At 44.8% G+C, this 18069-nt stretch overlaps 1 protein-coding gene and 1 long non-coding RNA gene across 2 annotated transcripts; one reads left to right on the forward strand and one right to left on the reverse strand.

Annotated features, from left to right (window-relative positions):
* Window positions 1-2597: 2597 nt before the first annotated feature.
* Window positions 2598-3985, forward strand: LOC144227786 (uncharacterized). Its single transcript, XR_013334049.1, has 2 exons — window positions 2598-2819; window positions 3775-3985. It is a non-coding gene; the product is annotated as an uncharacterized LOC144227786 (long non-coding RNA).
* Window positions 3986-7476: 3491 nt separating this feature from the next.
* HPX (hemopexin) lies at window positions 7477-16586 on the reverse strand. The gene is made up of 10 exons (XM_077759527.1): window positions 16502-16586; window positions 16291-16355; window positions 16118-16189; window positions 15816-15937; window positions 14067-14220; window positions 13166-13378; window positions 12767-12898; window positions 8208-8338; window positions 7965-8127; window positions 7477-7826 (listed from the first exon to the last, which is right to left on the reverse strand). The coding sequence occupies exons 1-10, from the start codon at window positions 16582-16584 to the stop codon at window positions 7567-7569; spliced, it is 1395 nt and encodes a 464-aa protein (XP_077615653.1). The 5' UTR covers window positions 16585-16586; the 3' UTR covers window positions 7477-7566.
* Window positions 16587-18069: the final 1483 nt, after the last annotated feature.

The following is an 18069-nucleotide window of genomic DNA, read 5'->3' on the forward strand; positions in this document are numbered from 1 at the left end:
CAGGATGCTAGGAGCAGACTAAATTTGGTCTGGGAGGTTTGGGAAGGCTTTCATAAAGCAGTGGCATTTATGAGAGGGGAAGGGGTAAAGGAAATGGAGGTTAGCCAGGAGAAGAGGAAATTATTCCAAGGCCAAGGAGAAGTACAAGAAGGCCAGTATGGATGTGAGGATGGAGAAGTATTCTCATTAGATGAGCTGGTAAGGTAGATAGGTACCAAATCAAAAATGGGCCTTGTATATTAGGCTAAGGGTTTTGGACATTATTATAAGGGGAATGGAGAATCATCAAAGGGTTTGAGGCAGGGACTGGCATATTCCTTCTTGCATTTTAGAAGATCACTTTAGCTGCTAAATGGAGAATAGATAGGAGGAGAGCAAAATTGGCAGTGTGGGGACCAGTTAGGAGGCAATTGATGTAGTCTAGGTAGCAGATAATACAGTGGTGGGAGTAGGGATGGAGAAAGTTGCATAGGTTTAATAAAAATTCAGTAGGTAGAATTCACAAAAATAGTGATCAGTTGATTGATTGGCTGTGGAAGTATGAATAAAGAGATGACTTCCAGATCTCTGCTGGAGCAACTGAAAAAATATCACCCACTTACAAAGCAGAATATTCGTCTTCCCAATCCCATTGAGTAGGATGGCTGCAATATTCAGGAAAATCTCTTTGCGTAACTAGAGGCACACAGTACAGGGTAGGGAAGGTGGGGAAAGGAGTCTAATTAGCTAAGATGTAAAAAGGAAATTGTACAGTTCACATATATTGCAGTTTGACCTATACACAGTCTTCTTGAATCCCTGATCTCTTCATAAGTCTGCGAAGCTTTCTGAATAATGGGGTGTCAGCCTGTGTCCTTCATCCATCTTCTCTCTATTGTATCTCTTCTCCACTTCTGATGCTCTCCATGGCCACAGAGCAACCAATAACCTATGAACTACCTCAGATGCTCAGTGTGTGGTTCTGATGCTCAGTGTAGGTCCCTCTGAGGCAGCAATCTTTTAAAGTTATTACCTTGAAACTATTAGGGAAAAAATTATTTAGAAGCAAATCTATCCAGGGGCACCTGGGCAGCGGCAGCGTTCAACTCTTGGTTTCAGCTCAGATCATGATCTCACAGTTTGTGAGTTTGAACCCTGCATCAGACTTCACACTGACAGCGCAGAGCCTGCTTGGGATTTTCTCTCCCTCTCTCTCTGCCCCTCACCTGCTCACACACACATATTCTCTCTCTCTCTCTCTCTCTCTCTCTCTCTCCCCCCCTCTCAAAATAAATAAATAAACTTAAAAAAAAAAAAAAAAGCAAATCTATCCAGAGTCACTTACCAAGAACACTGGCTTTACGCTCTTTGGATTAATAGACCAGCCATTTAGCATTACAAGGCAGTTGGCACCTGCCTCACCTATATGGAAGAGTAGATCTTTCACCTCTGTTAGACGCAAAGACACTTAATGATACAAAGGCAGACTTTTCTACTGCTGTATATAAGTATTGCTTTGATATTGCAATTTTTTCTTGCAGTTTATTCAATAAACTCTCTTCTGGGTGATTGTTATGATTTGAAAAATCTATATGGAGTAAGATCTTTCCAAATGTTATATGGAGTGGTATTCATAAGTCAAGTGCTAGGCCTGGCAAGGACTTGCTCAATGCCCTTCTTGAACAGGACTATTTTAATGCATTTCCAGGAAGAGCATTTAGGGTGAAAAGAGAAAAGGATCAAGGCGAACTCTAGGAGTACCAGCATTTGGGAAGCCATCAGAGGAAAGAAGGCTAAGAAGAAACAATAAGAGAAGAATCAGCAAAGAGTAATATCATGGAAGAAATCCAAGGGAGGAAAGACTTTCAAGGACAAAGAAGTGGTCAACAGCATTGAATGCAGCAAAGATTTCCAATAAGTTCAAGGCAAAAAACTATCCTTTGAATTTGGCAACACTGAAGGCCTGGATCCCCATGATATGATCTGTGTCAGCAGAAAATGAGGGCAGAAGCCACAAGGCAATGAATTGAACAAATGAAAATGAGGAAGTAGAATAAGTAAGTACAGACTCCCCCTTTTGAGAAATTTGGAAGAAGGAATAGACAGCAGCTGAAAAGTTATATGTGAAGTTAAAGATTCTGGTTTTGTCTTTTGAAAATGGTAGAGACTTGAACATGGGTATAAATTACAAAAAAAGATACCGGTAGAGAAAATGAATTTGAAAATAAAGAAAAAAAGACAATGAGGGGTACCTGGGTGGCTCAGTCATTTAAGCATCCTACTTTAGCTCAGGTCATGATCTCACAGTTGGTGAGTTTGAGCTCCACATCAGGCTCTGCACTGATAGCACAGAGCCTGTTTGGGATTCTTTCTCTCTCCCTCACTCTCTGCCCCTCCCCTGCTTGCATGCTCGCTCTCTTGCTCTCTCACTCTCTCAAACTTAAAAGAAAAAGATAGAAAGAAAAGAAAAAGAAAGAAAGAAAGAAAGATAGAAAGAAAAGAAAAAGAAAGAAAGAAAAGAAAAGAAAAGAAAGAAAGAAAGAAAGAAAGAAAGAAAGAAAGAAAGAAAGAAAGAAAGAAAGAAAGAAAGAAAGAAAAAACAATGAGAGATGGAGGGAAATCCCAGAGGCAATAAGACGAGGATCAAGGATTCATGGAGAAGAATTAGACACCTTAACTTTATGGACTGAGTGGATGAGGACAAGGGCATAGGTAGGGTAATTATTAAAGTGGAGCAGGCAAGAGGTTGAGGGATTTTGCACCTGGTGATATCAATATTGTCAAAATCTTTATCTGAGGAAGGAAGAAGTTTGGAAGAAGAACAAGAAAAACCTTACAAGGTGAGTGTTATTCTGTCATGAACATGTTGTTGCCATTGTTATCTGCACGGCATCCACCTCCCTTCTTATTGGTAACAGCACACCAGTTTTCTTTGAAGATCCATCCCCACCCTACTCTGTGGTTCAGATGGGAATCATCCCAGTTCCATATCCATGTCAGTGCTGGGTTCCTAACCCATACTTAGGTCGAAGTGATCAATTCAGAAATGGGTACATGATGAAATTTGAGCAGTTTCCTGCAACTGTTGGGCAAGAGGTGTTCACAGAAGGCAAACCTGGCGGACATCTTGCCACAGGGAAGGATGAGCCTGCCTGAGAACAAAGCCAACTCAAGGCAGAGCTGAGGGGTGGGGAGAGACAGATGCCTGGCAACATCAATTTAACACCTATATTTACCTCTGCCTAAAGTCCCATAAGTCAGTAAGTTTCCTTTGTGCTTAATTAACACTAATTTGAATTGGGTTTTATCACTTGCAACGAAGAGTTATGATGAATATATGTAGCAGATATTGCCGATTTGTACTCCTCCCCACACCCACTCTTCTGTAGTCTCCCCTGTACTAACAGGGCTGGAAGTCTGAAAACCACATTTCTCAGATGCCTTTGTAGCTTCATTCCAGGTAGGTTCCACCAGTGAGAACCGTCACATGAGGAAAGTGAGGGGAAGGGAAGCCCTCCTGCTCCTGGCGGTGCCCCTGGCAACATCAGCAGCAGTGGTTCCTGCCTAGCAAAAGCAGAGGTGGTTTCTGTAGCATCAGCAGCACAGACTCCGGGCACATCAGTAGCTAGTGCACATTTGTGGGCTCCAGCTCCTCGATCTGCTAGTGCACATTTGTGGGCTCCAGCTCCTTAGTCCTTGGGCAATAACTTTTGTTCCTTTTCCTCTTCTAAACCAAGGTTAGTGGTAGTATCCTGGTCTCTGAATACATCTGTTTTCCTTTTTATTCTTCTGCAGACCTCTCTTACAACATTGTTGTTGCTGTTGTTGTTGTTGTTGCTGCTGCTGCTGCTGCTGCTGTTGTTAAGTAAGTTCTGCAACCAATGTGGGGCTTGAACTCACGACCCCTAAGATCAAGAGTCACATGTTCTACCAACTGAGCCAGCCAGCTGCCCCCCTCCCTTACAACTTTGTAACAAATTCTTTCCTTTAAATCCTTCTCTATTTAGTATCTGGAGTGATTTCTGTATCCTTATTGAACAGCCATCGATACAATATGTATTCCTTGTTTGCATACACACATGCGTGTTTACACACGTACACCACTCACAAGGCTCAGAGAGGCTAAGTTTCTCAAATATACAAAATTAGAAGTGATTTAGCTAGGATTGGAATTCAGACATGACTGATTCTAAAGTTCTCACCCCTCTTCTGACCTAACATTGGTTTTTTTATTTCTTTTCTTTTTCTTTTCTTTTTTATGGCTAGATTAAGTAGAAGTTAGAGGGGACAGAGAAATAAAAGCATTGTTAAGTAAGTTGTTCAGGTGACCAATCTTGATGTTCAACTAGGGTAAGGAAAGAATAGCTTTGAGGGAGTGGAGGACTGGGAGATAATTAAGGGATCAAACATCTCTATAAAGTTAAGGAGCAGGAGTAGGAGAATGAAGTTGTGTGGGAAGCAGAAAGATAAGGATAAGAGGTTGTGGTCACAGTGTGATGATGGAATTTAAGGCATTTTTTCACAGGTGGAGCAATTGTGAATAATGACTAGGGGGTCAGAGTTTGGCCATACTAATTGGATGACTTCACCAATTGAGAGGACGTAGTCAGGAGGTTGGTAGATGATGAACAGAAGAATTGTATGGCTTGGGGTGGCTGGGTGGCTCAGTCAGTTGAGCATCTGACTCTTGGTTTTGGCTCAGATCATGGTCTTGCGGTTCAAGGGATTGAGCCCCATGTCAGGCTCCAAGATGATGGTACAGAGCCTGCTTAGGATTCTCTCTCCCTCTCTCTCTACCCCTCCCCTGCTCACTCTCCATCTTGCTTTCTGAATAAACAAACAAACAAACAAACATTAAAAAAAAGAATGGTATGGCTCACTTGGATGATGCCAAAGAAAGAATTTAGGAATTTAACCTGCATAGAAAGAAGAAGAGGTTGCCTGGGTGGCTCAGTCAATTAAGCATCCAACTTTGACTCAGGTCATGATCTTGCAGCTCGTGAGTTCGAGCCCCACATTGGGCTCTGTGCTGACAGCTCAGAGCCTGGAGCCTGCCTCAGATTCTGTGTCTCCATCTTTCTCTGCCCCTCCCCCACTCATGCTCTATCTCTCTCTCTCCTTCAAAAATAAATAAACATTAGAAGAAGGAGGAGGAGGAGAAGGAGAAGAAAGGAAGGAAGGAAGAGAGAGAGAGAGAGAGAGAAAGAAAGAAAGAAAGAGAAAGAAAGGAAGGAAGAGAAAGAAAGAAAGAAAGAAAGAAAGAAAGAAAGAAAGAAAGAAAGAAAGAAAAGAAAAAGAAAGAAAGAAAGAAAGAAAGAAAGAAAGAAAGAAAGAAAGAAAGAAAGAAAGAAAGAAAAAGAAAGAAAGAAAGAAAAAGAAAAAGAGAGAGAGAAAGAAAGGAAAAGAGAGGAAGAGAGGGGCACCTTGGTGGCTCAGTCAGTTAAGCATCCAAGTCTTGACTTCGGCTCAGACCATGATCTCATGGTACATGAGATTCAGCACCACATCAGGCTCTGGACCAACAGCATAGAACCTGCTTGGGATTCTCTCTCTCCCTCTCCTTGACCCTTCCCAACTCTTGTGCATGCATGCATATACCCTCTTTCTCTCTCAAAATAAATAAACATTTTTTAAAGAGGAAGAGAAATGGTACAGATGTGTATGGGAGTCCTGCTAATACTGATATTGTTGCCCATCTATTGGGACAGTTATAGGGAAATGAGGAGGGACCCTGGATCTCAGTTAAAGCTGGAGGTAAAGAGATAGAGAAGTGTATAAACTATGGAGTGTGTAAAGAATATAGAGAAGCTTATTAACCATGGAGAGAATTCAAGAGGGTGCCATGAGAAGTTTGGGAAGGAGAGGTGCAATTATGAGTGGGGAAAAAAAGGCCATAGAGCAGTTTGGAGGTGAGATTTCTCTCTTTCCCCTCACCCCTCACACTTGCTAAATATTTAGCAAGTCCCTCTAAATATTTCTTAATCCACCTACTTCTCTTCATCTCCATTGCCACCCAATGTCCAGGCGTATGTGATTTACCACCTGGTAATAATACCAACCTCCTCAGTGATCTCCTCACATCCACTTTGGCCTCCTTTCACACAGTCACAGTGATCTCTCTAAAGTGTAAACCTCAGCATGCCACAGCCATGTCTAAAATCCCTCAGCAGGCCTTCATTACCCCAGACAGACAAAATCCATGCGTCTTAGCCTTGCATGAATTCATAAGCCTCCTTCTCCAACCTCATCTACCACCAGCCCTTCATTCGGCCCTCCTGAATTGCTGTGGTTCCCAATCCTGGCTATTTCTTCTGCTCTGGGTTTTCTTTGCTCGTGTTGCCTCCTGCCTATATTGCTCCTGGCATGATACTGCATAGTAGGCAGTGAATATAGATGTGCTGAAGGAATTCCATGTATTCTACTCATCTTTTGAAACTCAGATTCTTATGTGTAAAGCCTATCCTAATCCCTTCATCCCAGGCATTGCTGGCTCCACTCTCCTTTGTATATATGGTCTTCTACCTTCATGTCTATCTCACTTTATTGCATTTATCTAATGCCTTGTCCAGGGTCCCCTCTTAACTGTGATATAGAGTTGGAGATTCTTGAGGGCAAGGACTGTGTGATTCATTGACTGACGCACTGCTCTGCACATAGGAGGTGCTAAGTAAGTGGATGAAAGAAGCATGAGGGGACCTTTTCTGGGAGTTCCTTGGAGACAAGCTAGAGGCTTCCCTATGACAGTGCGGATGGGAGAAGAGAAGAAAAAGACTTAGGTTTCTTCCTTCAATAGAGAGGAGGAAGTTAACCTTGAGTACCAGAGTTGCTGGATAACTGTTTAGACATTTCCAAGCTCTCAGGTATGATACAGTGATGGCCTCAGATGTAGCACATCAACCAGATGTGAGACTCTGGCTTTATTCTCACCCCTCAGAATGAAGGAATGGCAGCCAGGCCTATAAGGATAATCATCCTGACACCATCCGGGATGAAGGGGAAAGCTCAAGATTCTTCCTGGGAGTGCACCTCACAGTTCTGGTGGCTCATCCCTAACCTCTGTTCCCAGCCCCAGCCAACCTCAAGTCCTGGATTCATCCTGATCTAAGAGGCCAAGATTCATCTCCTGCCCTTCCTCCTAACCACTAAAGCTGGTGCAGGAACCTTAGGCAGTTTTCCTGGCCCGGTAGGACCTGGTGCCTATCAAGAACCATTCTATGACCTGGTCTCCCAGTGCAGAGCCCTGTATGGCAGTTGGAGCTTGTCAGTCTACTGTTCTACCCACAAATTCCCACAAAACAAGGAGCCACCAGGTCACGAAGGGTTGGCCTTAAGACAGATAAGGCCATGGTCCAGAATGTGGCTCTACTTCCAGGGATTTGTCCCTTAGCCTTCCCCTCCCTTGCTTCCCACAGCTTCATTTGAATTTGAGAGCCTCCAAAGAGATGTCATTAGCTTCTTAATTCAAAGGAAAAAGTGAGATTGTTCCACAACCAGGGCTCCTTGAGTCCAGCAAAGAAGCACTCTGGCTTTATTGTAAGGAAAATAGGGAGAAGGAACTATGCCAGACTCATGTCAAGAGCCCTCCTCTCAGTGACTGCAGCCCAGGAGGCTGTTCACTCTCAGGGGCTGGGGTAAGATCTTGGCTGTGTTCAGTTTCTCCACATCACTGTAGCAGTACAAATTGGGGCCATGGATGAGGTACAAGCCAGGGCCGTTGGCAGAACACGAATTGGGGCCAAGGGACTTTTCCACACACAGGGCCCCATCAACCTTCTCATGGGGCCAAGGAAGCTCCGTCCATGTGGCTTGAGCTCCTAACTTCAGGTCCAGCCACCACAGCTTCCGTCCTGGGAAGAAGGCACCAGACATAACATGGCTTACACATCATGAAGATACTGACCTTGCCCTTCTCATGCCCTGATGGGGATCTATGCCATGGAGACATAGCAGAACAAGCCACCCTTTAGCATCCAGATGCCCCTCACCTGCCATAATGTGGAGCCGAGAAGACCCAGGACAAGTAAAGGCTGCATCCACAGCCTCAAGGTTGACCCCATGAGGGCTCCCAAATTCCTTCTCCAGCCTCTTTGGATAACCATCTACTAGAGTATAGCCTCCCTTTGTCAGGAAGATATATATCTGAGTGCCCTGGAGGATAAAGAACATTAATCAGCATAGAGCTGGATATTCTCCCAGTCACCATTTCAAGCCTCTCTCCCAATACATACCTGGATCAGGTAGAGTTTGTCATCCCAGGAAAAGGCAGCATCCACTGTTGAAGGACCCTTGGGCCACTGATGGACAATGCGCCAGCTGTGCCACCCATCCCTGCTGGTGTCCAGACGCCAGTAGTGGGACCCTGTGAAGTATCAGAAGTACCTTTAGTGCTGGTGGTAAAAGGCCAGGCTGTGAACAGGCAAGTAACAGGTACAGGGATAGGTCCTGAGAGGAAGAGAACAGCCAGAGGCCAAGAGCAAAGAGGCCAGGTGAGAGGAGCTAGAGCAGGACTTGGTCAGCAAAGTTGGTCATGGTGACCTAATTGGAGCTGGAGTCACTAGGGGTCTGACAGAAGGGAAAGCATGGAGAATAGTGGCCAAGGTGCCAAAGAGGTTGGTGGGGGCTCCTTATGCATCTCAGACATCCATGTGCAGAGGTACTATGGAAAATGAAAGACAGTGACCAGAAGTTAAAAGGTAAGCACCACAGCACACTTCCACCAAGTGTTCTCAGTCTGGTGGTATTCTCTAATCCTTTGAGGTGACAGGAGAATGAGGGAGTAGCCAGATCAGTGTCCTCATTTTCTTCTCCCCTTCTCATAACAACTTATTAAAGGAATTGTCTAAGTTCCCATTTACCTTTCCTTCCTTACCCCACTTCACTTACATTTGGGTCCCTTTTCAAGGTCGTCAGTGTCCTCCAACTTGCCAAATCTAATCGTCGATTCTGTCTCCATCCTGCTCCGCCTCTCAGCAGCATTTGACTGCTCACGACTCCCTTCTTGAAAGATCTTTTTTTGGATCTTGGCTCCTGTGATACTAGCCTCTTCCAGTGTTCCTCTAATTTTTTTTTGACTATTCTTCTCTTCAGCCTGGTATCTTATATTGGAATCCTCTAGTTTGGGCCTCGTCACTACCTACACTCACTCCCTTGGTGATTTCACCCAGTCCGGGGCTTTAAATACCATCTGTATGCTGATGACTTTTGATCTGTTCTCTTCAGCTTTCATGGACCTCTCCTTTGAGCATCAGGCTCAAACTAGACTGCCCACCCAACATGTCCATTTGGGTCCATTAGGCACCAAAAGCCTACCATGTGCAAACTGACTTCTGCCCCCTGTCAAACACACACGTGTGTGCACACATATACACACACAGGCACACACACTGCTACTGTTTCCCTAGTCTTTCCCAATTTTAGAAAAAGGAACCATCAGTCACCCAGTTGCCCAGGCCCCAAAAGCTAAATCATTTCTTGAAACCTCTCTTTTCCCTTCCCCACTCCAACCAATATTCAATCCATTGGTTAATGCTGTCAGCTCAAGGGGCACCTAGATGGCTCAATCAGTTAAGTATCAGACTCTTGATTTTGGCTCATGTCATGATCTCACAGTTTGTGAGTTTGAGCCCCTCATCAGGCTCTATGGTAACAGCATGGAGCCTGCTTGGGATCCTTTTTCTTCCTCTCTCTGCCCTTCCCTCTCTCTTGTGAGCCTTCTCTGTATCTCAAAAATAAATAAACTAAAAAAATACTGTTGGCTCCACCTCCAAAATATATTATGATGACTCCTCACCACTTCTTCTATTATCCTAGTCCAAACTGTATTGTGTGTAATCCAGACTACTGCAAGAAGTACTAGCTGGATTCCCTGTTTACACAACTATATCTTTAATGACTTGGGTACTCCAGGATGATCTTCAAAAAATAAGTGAGAACACATCACAGTCCTGATCAAGACCCCCTCCTGGCTTTCTTTCACAGTTGAAAATCCTTACCAGGCCTATGTATTCTGGCCCCTGGTTCCCTCTTTTCAAGCCACTCCCCTGCTCCTTCACTATTCCTTAGTCACACTGGCCTCTTTTCCTGATTCCTCAAAGTATCTGCTGTCTACCTTCCCTAAAATGCTTTTCCTCCAGTGCTGTATGTACCTAATGCTGTTTTATCACTGAAATCTCAGCTCAAAAAGCATTTCTTCAAATNTCTCTTGTGAGCCTTCTCTGTATCTCAAAAATAAATAAACTAAAAAAATACTGTTGGCTCCACCTCCAAAATATATTATGATGACTCCTCACCACTTCTTCTATTATCCTAGTCCAAACTGTATTGTGTGTAATCCAGACTACTGCAAGAAGTACTAGCTGGATTCCCTGTTTACACAACTATATCTTTAATGACTTGGGTACTTAGTCATTTGAAGGATGATCTTCAAAAAATAAGTGAGAACACATCACAGTCCTGATCAAGACCCCCTCCTGGCTTTCTTTCACAGTTGAAAATCCTTACCAGGCCTATGTATTCTGGCCCCTGGTTCCCTCTTTTCAAGCCACTCCCCTGCTCCTTCACTATTCCTTAGTCACACTGGCCTCTTTTCCTGATTCCTCAAAGTATCTGCTGTCTACCTTCCCTAAAATGCTTTTCCTCCAGTGCTGTATGTACCTAATGCTGTTTTATCACTGAAATCTCAGCTCAAAAAGCATTTCTTCAAATAAGGGGACCCTCATTTTCCTCACCCCTATCTCATAATCCTGTTTTAATTTCTTTGCAGTTTTTTTGGACACCTAACATTTTAAATTTCATATTTTAAAACATCAACAGTTTTTAAATCCATTTATACTACCTCCAAATGGTATTTGAGAATAAGAAACATTCTGATGTTCCCAGAACCTCACAACTACCTAAATGTATTCTCTTTTTCTTTTTTATTGTCCTGTCTTCCTCAGTCAATCTCTGTGAGGGCATGTGTCTCATCTTCCATGTTGGCTACTGTATCCCATGCCTAGAAAAATGCAGTGCCTCTCAGGCGCTCAGTCAATATTTGTTGAATAAATAGCCGATGTTCTCACTATACCCATAAGTTTTCTTTATAGTTGTTTACTGGGCATGTCATGGGGACTCCATATCTACCTTCACCCCCTGCTGAAACTACCCTGCTCATGGCCCCTATTTTGAGAATAGGCTGTGCTGCTCATTGTGCAGAGGAAATAAGTGATGAGCCCCTTTTCCATCACTAGCCAATGCACACACTGACCAGCAACCACTTCAATATGGTCTGGAATAAAAATATGGGCTGGGTCAGATTTGCTCTCTGGCAATCCAAGTAGGAAAAAGAGAGCAACTGAGGCAGTTTCCAGTTGGATCTGAGGCTAAAATATAAATAGAGAGAAGGAAGAGGGCTTCATGGTCCTTGTGCAAGCCAACATTGTGAAAAGGCAGAAAGAATAGGTAAGAAGCTATGAGGTAGAGAAAGAATGATACATCGGAGAGAAAGAGGAGCAGCCCTATGCTAAGTAGCTGGGTCACATGAGTGTTTTCACCAAGATAGTGCGTTCTCACCTCAGCTGGAGATTTTTAAACATAATGGTATTCTCTCCACAGCTGGTACTCTCTCATCAGCTAGGGAACATATCTAATACTTTACAGCTAAATTCTATTCATGGCCACATGGTCTGGAGGTTCTATGATCTCTCCATGGCTGGGTATTCTCTCTACATCCCCATGTGGTCCCTGTGGCCCTGTTTTCTCAATTATCTCTACTTCCATCCCTTTATCTCTGTCTTACTTTTTCTGTGTGTCTTCCTGGTGGTCCTAAGCTTCACCATAGCTGCATGGTCTATAGTCATGTGTTCTTACCATGGCACGTATTCACAGTGTAAGTCTCTGTTTTCACTACAGGTGTGTGTTTCATCATGGATGAATGTTCTCATTACAGCATGCATTCCTGTTGTGGGGATATACTCTCCTCATGACTGTGTCTGTTTCAGTATAGCTCAGTAGTTCTATCTGATCAGATTTGTCCAGGGTTTAGGAACAAAACAGGATTTTCACTATGGTATGTTCTCACCACTATTTTACATTTGTATCTGAGTATACATTTATCTTGGGCTGAATATAACTTGGTTGCTTTACTCCTCTTGGAGCTATTCTCAAGTGTAGATCAAGACTCATCACTATGTGCCTCACTAAACCCAGAACATTCTTAGGTATCATTACATGACTTTTACCAATTAATGCCAGAGGTCTGAAGAGAGGTGTCTCCCTGGTCACTAAGAGAAGAAACCTCCTTGGGCCAGCAAAACTATCTCCTAAAGGTCTAAGGGATCAAAAACTTGCTGGCAGGTTCTCAGTAACAGGAACACTTTATCCCCAGGTAATGTTGTGCCCACTGGCCTGAACTAGGAACAGGCACTTGGAAAAAGATGGAACTCCTAAGGATATTCTTAGGGGAGCTAGAGGATCTGGCAAGATGTGCAAGAGCAAAGGGAATATAATATAAGGAGTCATATGGACCCACAGAGGGCACAGACCTGAGAGTAGAGAGTACTGGGAGGCAGACAGGTAGATGAAGTTAGAGACCTGGGCAATGAGAGACGAGATTGAACAAAATGCATCAAAAAGAGATGAGGGATAAAAAAGAAACCTGCGTGCTGAGGATGCTAAGGATGGGGCCCAAGAGGACAAAATAAGGGATGCAGTGATGAAAATGGAAGAAGCATATCAGAGATGGGAGATACACATGAAAGACATGGGAGGTATGGAGGCCAGAGAAGGGGAGTTAAGGGGCGTCTCTCACCACTAAAGGCATACGTAGCACCATGGTTGTCAGTCAGCAGTGCAGACAGGACTAGATCTGGGCCACAGCGCACATCCCTATGGCCAGGGTGGGTACCATTCCCATGGCCTGTCCCATTCTTGTGTCCATGGCCTGGGAAGAGAAATAGGTGAAGGGGGGACCCTGAGCAAGGTCAAAGGTCAGAATGCAGTCTGAGGTGGAAGAGATGGCTAGGATTAGTGGGAATGTAGGCTTTTCCCACAGGAAGACAACTGGGAAGACCTAGAATGGAGATGGGGCTAAGGCAAGGGCCAAAGTACTATACCACAGAGTTAAGGTAGGAGCTAGGGTATGTGGGGTCTGAAAACTCAAGGGAGGTAGATGAATTTCAGTAGGTTTCAGGGGCTAGGGCTTTCTCACCTCTTCCAGGGCAGGGTATGAAGTAGTCTCGAACATCCAGAGGGTATTTTGGAAGCACCTCTCCCGTGACTGGGTTGAAGCGCAGGAATTGGTTGCCCTGGAAGCAGTAGTAGCGGCTGAGCCATCGCAGGGCAGAGGAGCAGTTTCCAACAGCTGGCCAGGAACGTTCCTTTGTGGTTCCCGTAGTCAAGTCCCAGAACCATGTGTGGTTACCTTTGTCCAATCAATCAATAAGCATTCAGTGGGGCTAGGCTATGCCCTTCCTTATGCTTGCACTAGGCCCAGGATGGGCCAGATATGATCCTGGCCACAGGAAGCTCACAGCCCAGCAAGGAAACATTTGAGAGTGATAATATAATAAAATTCAGCAGGAAAATGCACATGATTGACTCAGCAAGTACAGTGAGGAGAGACAGGGGAAACTTTCCAGAGAAGGTGATATTTAAACTAATACCTGACACAGGAATTACAAGGCAGAGAAGACGAGGAGATGGAACTCCAGAGAAAGGAAAGTCTGAAGCATGAAGCAAAATTGGGTGTGCAGGAACAGCATAGAGTCTCTGGAGCTTCATATTCAAGGTAAGGGCATGATGAGTGTCGAGGCTGGAGGGTCAGCAGGAACTTGCTCATGGAGAACCTTGTACTTAAGACTAAGGAATACAGATTTATCCTAAGGGTCATGGGGAACAGTGAACTTTTAGCAGAATTACACCCAGTTACCTCACCCAGGATGACTTCCTCTCCCTTCCCTATTAGACCTCTAGATCATAACTGGCATTTCTATTTCTTCCCTTCCTTGGGAAGCCATATGGCGGTAGAGGCACCACTGCCATCCCTGCACTACCTCAATCACCACCAACCCACTATTACTCCAGTCTCTCTTATTCCCGCCTTGGCTGACCTTGGAAGAAGAGGACGCCCTCATCTTGACATTCCCCACGGTGACATTCCACAGCTGCATCCACTGGGGATGGAATTCCAGGAAACTCTTCTTGGAGCAACTTAGGATATCCTTTCTCTTTCTTCTCAGGAGGGTACACCCAGACTTTGTCCCCCTGGATATAAATCACTCTGTTTTTAACTGTGCACCTCCACATGCTGCCATTCTGCATTTACATACAAAATCTTTGATCTATTGCATCTATACAATATCCTCCTGTGGCCCTACACACTTTTGATCCACTTGTGGACAACAATGTGCTGCCCTCTTGCACAAATACATACAGTTTGCACAAATCCCACCACTGTTGCTATAACACATACACACATCTGGCTATGTACAACCAGACACTCCCATGTCACACTTATCTGTAACACCATTAGTCTTGGTGAACACATCCACACATAGTCATCCTGCAGTCATCCATCCGTTCATATATTCATTTGTTTATTTATTCATCCATTCACTCAAGAAACAGTTGCTGAATGACTACCACATGCCAGATATTGTGAAAGGCACTGGGGATAAAACAATAATAAGATTCTCTGCCTTTGAAGAATTCACTATATAAAAGCAGAAAGGATCCTACAATCCTAGCCAAGTTTTCAAAGGGAAAACTTGTGAAGTGCATTGGGAATATAGGCAGAGTGATTAAGCCTACCTAGAGAATTCCTGGAAGCCTTCACAGAGGAGGAAGCATTTAGGCCTAGTAGGAATTTTTCAGGTGGACAAATGTGGAAAGGGTGTTACCAGTAGAGGGAGCAGCAGGCGCAGAGCCTGCTCAGAGAATTACATGTAGTCTTGTATAGCTGGCACACAGTGAATATGGTGGGGAAGGAGAAAAGCCTGGAAAGATAACCAAAGGCCAGATCTCAAGACCCATGTGTACCTAACTTGCAGGAATGGGCATAGTGGTACCACTTAGTGAAACAGGGGACACAGCAGGAAGGGTGGGTTTGTGAGAAAGATACCAAGTTCAGTTTGGGGGATACTGAATTTGAGGTGCTACAGAACATGTAAGTCAAAGATGTCTGCAGGAAAGAGATGGCTGGAGCTCTGGGAGATATCCAGATCTGGTGTTCACAACATAGAGGGTCCTCAGAGCCATGGCAGTGGTTGAGATCACCCAGGGAGGATGTATCTGGGACAGATCTCCAAGGAATGAACTTACAGGGACTGGCTGAGGATGAGAAGCTAGAAAAGAGCAGGAAAGAGGCAGGAGGGAAAGCAAGCTGGCAGCGAAGGCTGCCCCAAGCACACAGCACCTTGTGCAAATTAGGAGAAGGCTCCCCTTTCTCTGAGCAGACATAGCCTGGTCCAGGGCATGGGACTTGATGAGCATAACAGGCTTGATTTCATATTCCACTCACACCCTGGCCAGATACCAGGCCACCATACAAAGAGGACTTGATGCAGGTCATGGAAATCAAGGGAAGAAATTACCAGGAAGGGAAGGATGGCCAAAAGCATGAAGAGTAGCAGAAAAGTCTGGACAAAGATTGGGCCTGAAGAATAGCCCCTGGATGCTGCGCCTGCCAGGCCCACATGCACATACACTCCCTTGGCCTGAGCTTCTTCAGGAAAAGAAGGCACAGGAGGAGGAAATCTGGAACCTACAGGTAAGGGGTCCATGCTAGGGCCACCTGTGGGAGAGTCTATAATGTCCATTCCAGTCCTTCTCGGTTCAGCCCTGACTTTTCCCAGAAGTACCTTGATCAGGAAGACACTGTTGTGACCACGGCGGAACGCAGCATCCACAGAGCTGGTGAAATTCTTCCACCTCTCTGAGATCAACTCCCAGACCCAACTGTGACTCTTCCACACGAACTCCCCTGAAAAATACACACTCACTGAGGGACCCAGAAAAAAACTTTTGGCCTATTGAGATAGTTACAGAAGAAGCTGTGTGTGATACCATCAGATAATTCCTAAGATCTTCCACAGAGAGATACACCCTGGGTGAATGGGACCAAGTCTGAAGTCCCAAATGCCCCAAACCCAGCCCCTCCTACCTTTAAAAAACAGCATGGCCCCATGTTCATCCAGGGTGGTAGCATCAAAGGTCCAGCCATCTGAGCAGGGTTCTGGGATGGAGGTGGGAAAATGCAAGTAAAAGACCAGTCAGGTAATACAATGCAGAGACACAGACAAACAGACAGACAGATTCAGGGAGTTGGGGCCTCACCTGTCACACCTGGGTTCACTCTGGCCCCACTCCCACCTTCAGCTCCGTTCCCAGGGGTACCATCCCTAGAGAGAAGATAGATAGTTGTCTGGATCCACTGGAACCAATTCCTCTCCCTTAGCTTCTGTCTTCAAACTTGCCCAGCCCAAAAAACTGGCCCTATCCCACTTAGTCCAGTCCCCAGTCCTTCCTCAACCCCAGCTTAACTCACGGAGGAAGAGGATGGGCAAAGATCAGAGACCAGCACAGGCCCAACACCCCCAGTGCAACTGGTACACCCAGTGCACGAGCCATGCTGAGATGCCACAGGATGGCTCCGGGCACCTGGCTGAGACCTCTATATAGATACGGCAGCAGCACCACCCCCACCATGAGCCTGCTGAAACTCCAAGTCCTGTCTGTCAGAACTATGCCAATATTGGCTGATTACATCAATGCAAATAAGGTCAGGGTCTGGACAGAAATCTGAGTCCAAGACTAACTCTTCCCGGCAAAAGGCCCCATCCCCCTTCAATGACTTCTGAGCAGTAACTAGCCCATGCCATTGATGCCCAGTTGTGACCTTCATCACCTCGGTGATGGGTCCATAGATTGATTGAGGAGCACCTTTCTGTGGTTGGATTTACCTCTATAATGAGGGAGGAAAGAGGAAACTACCACTTTTGTGTACTAAGTGTCAATCCCTGCTCTAAGACAGCTAAAAGTTTGATACTTACACATATTTAGCAACCACACATTCATACAAACATACTTAGACATACTCAGAGAACAGCTTTTTCCAAGCTTCATCAAGGGTCTTTCTGGGAGCATTCCCAAACCTCTTCAGCTTTGCCCTTGATGGGTCAATAATATTTCACTGTCACCAAATATCCAAGTCCCACCTGCAGCCCCACCCCTACTGGAAAAGAGCTTAGAAAAATCACCTGGCAGGGAAGGGCTAAATGGAGAAGAAAGAGGTGTCTCTCTCCCAGATTGCGTTTCTAGTAATTAGTTTTTCTTGGTAGTTTCCACCTTAAGGGAAAAGTACTTTATTTACCCATCACAGAATAAATAAAACTGTAACTGGGGTTTCACAATATTTACTGCTGAGTCTTGCTTAAATGCTATCTTCTCAATGAAGCCTTTCTTGACAACCTTATCTAGCCATTTCAGACACTTGCATATTTCCTTTATGCCACTTAATTAAAACTTGAAATTATTTAATCTATTATTTGTTGTTCTGTTTGTTTTGCCCACCCTCTTTACCATTACATTCTATCCACCTATAATAGAACCTGGCGCATAATAGATGCCCAATAACTATTTGTTGAATGGGGGAGAAACAGATTTCAACTACCAACTACTGTTGCTAATGTTGCAGTCGAATTTATGACAATTTGTTTTCCTTCTGGGGAGAGGGGAATATCAGGAATTGGGGGTGTGTTAATGATGGGAGGCATATTGTGATCAAGGAGTCACACATCCCCTTGTCACTGCCTTTCATCTGATGGTCTTGTTTCTCTTTGTCCCATCCCCACATCCCTCTCTCGCGCCAGCCCTGGGATCTCACCTGCTATCTCTAGTATCTGCTATCTTCAGTACTCCTTGGGGCCACTCCCAAAACCTGCCCCATTTCCATCTGAGACATGACTTCTGAGTCAGAAGGCAAATACAGACAGTCAGCTATGGGCCAGGCTGAGTTTCCAGGACCCTTATTCCCTAGCCCAGCCTGAAAGGGCCCTGATTCCTCTCAGATGGCCCTATGCCCCCAGCCTTCCCCCATGTAGTCTTAGCAAAAGT

The sequence above is a fragment of the Crocuta crocuta genome, unplaced genomic scaffold (assembly GCF_008692635.1).
Source record: "Crocuta crocuta isolate KB4526 unplaced genomic scaffold, BGI_CrCroc_1.0 scaffold43, whole genome shotgun sequence".
Lineage (NCBI taxonomy): Eukaryota > Metazoa > Chordata > Mammalia > Carnivora > Hyaenidae > Crocuta > Crocuta crocuta.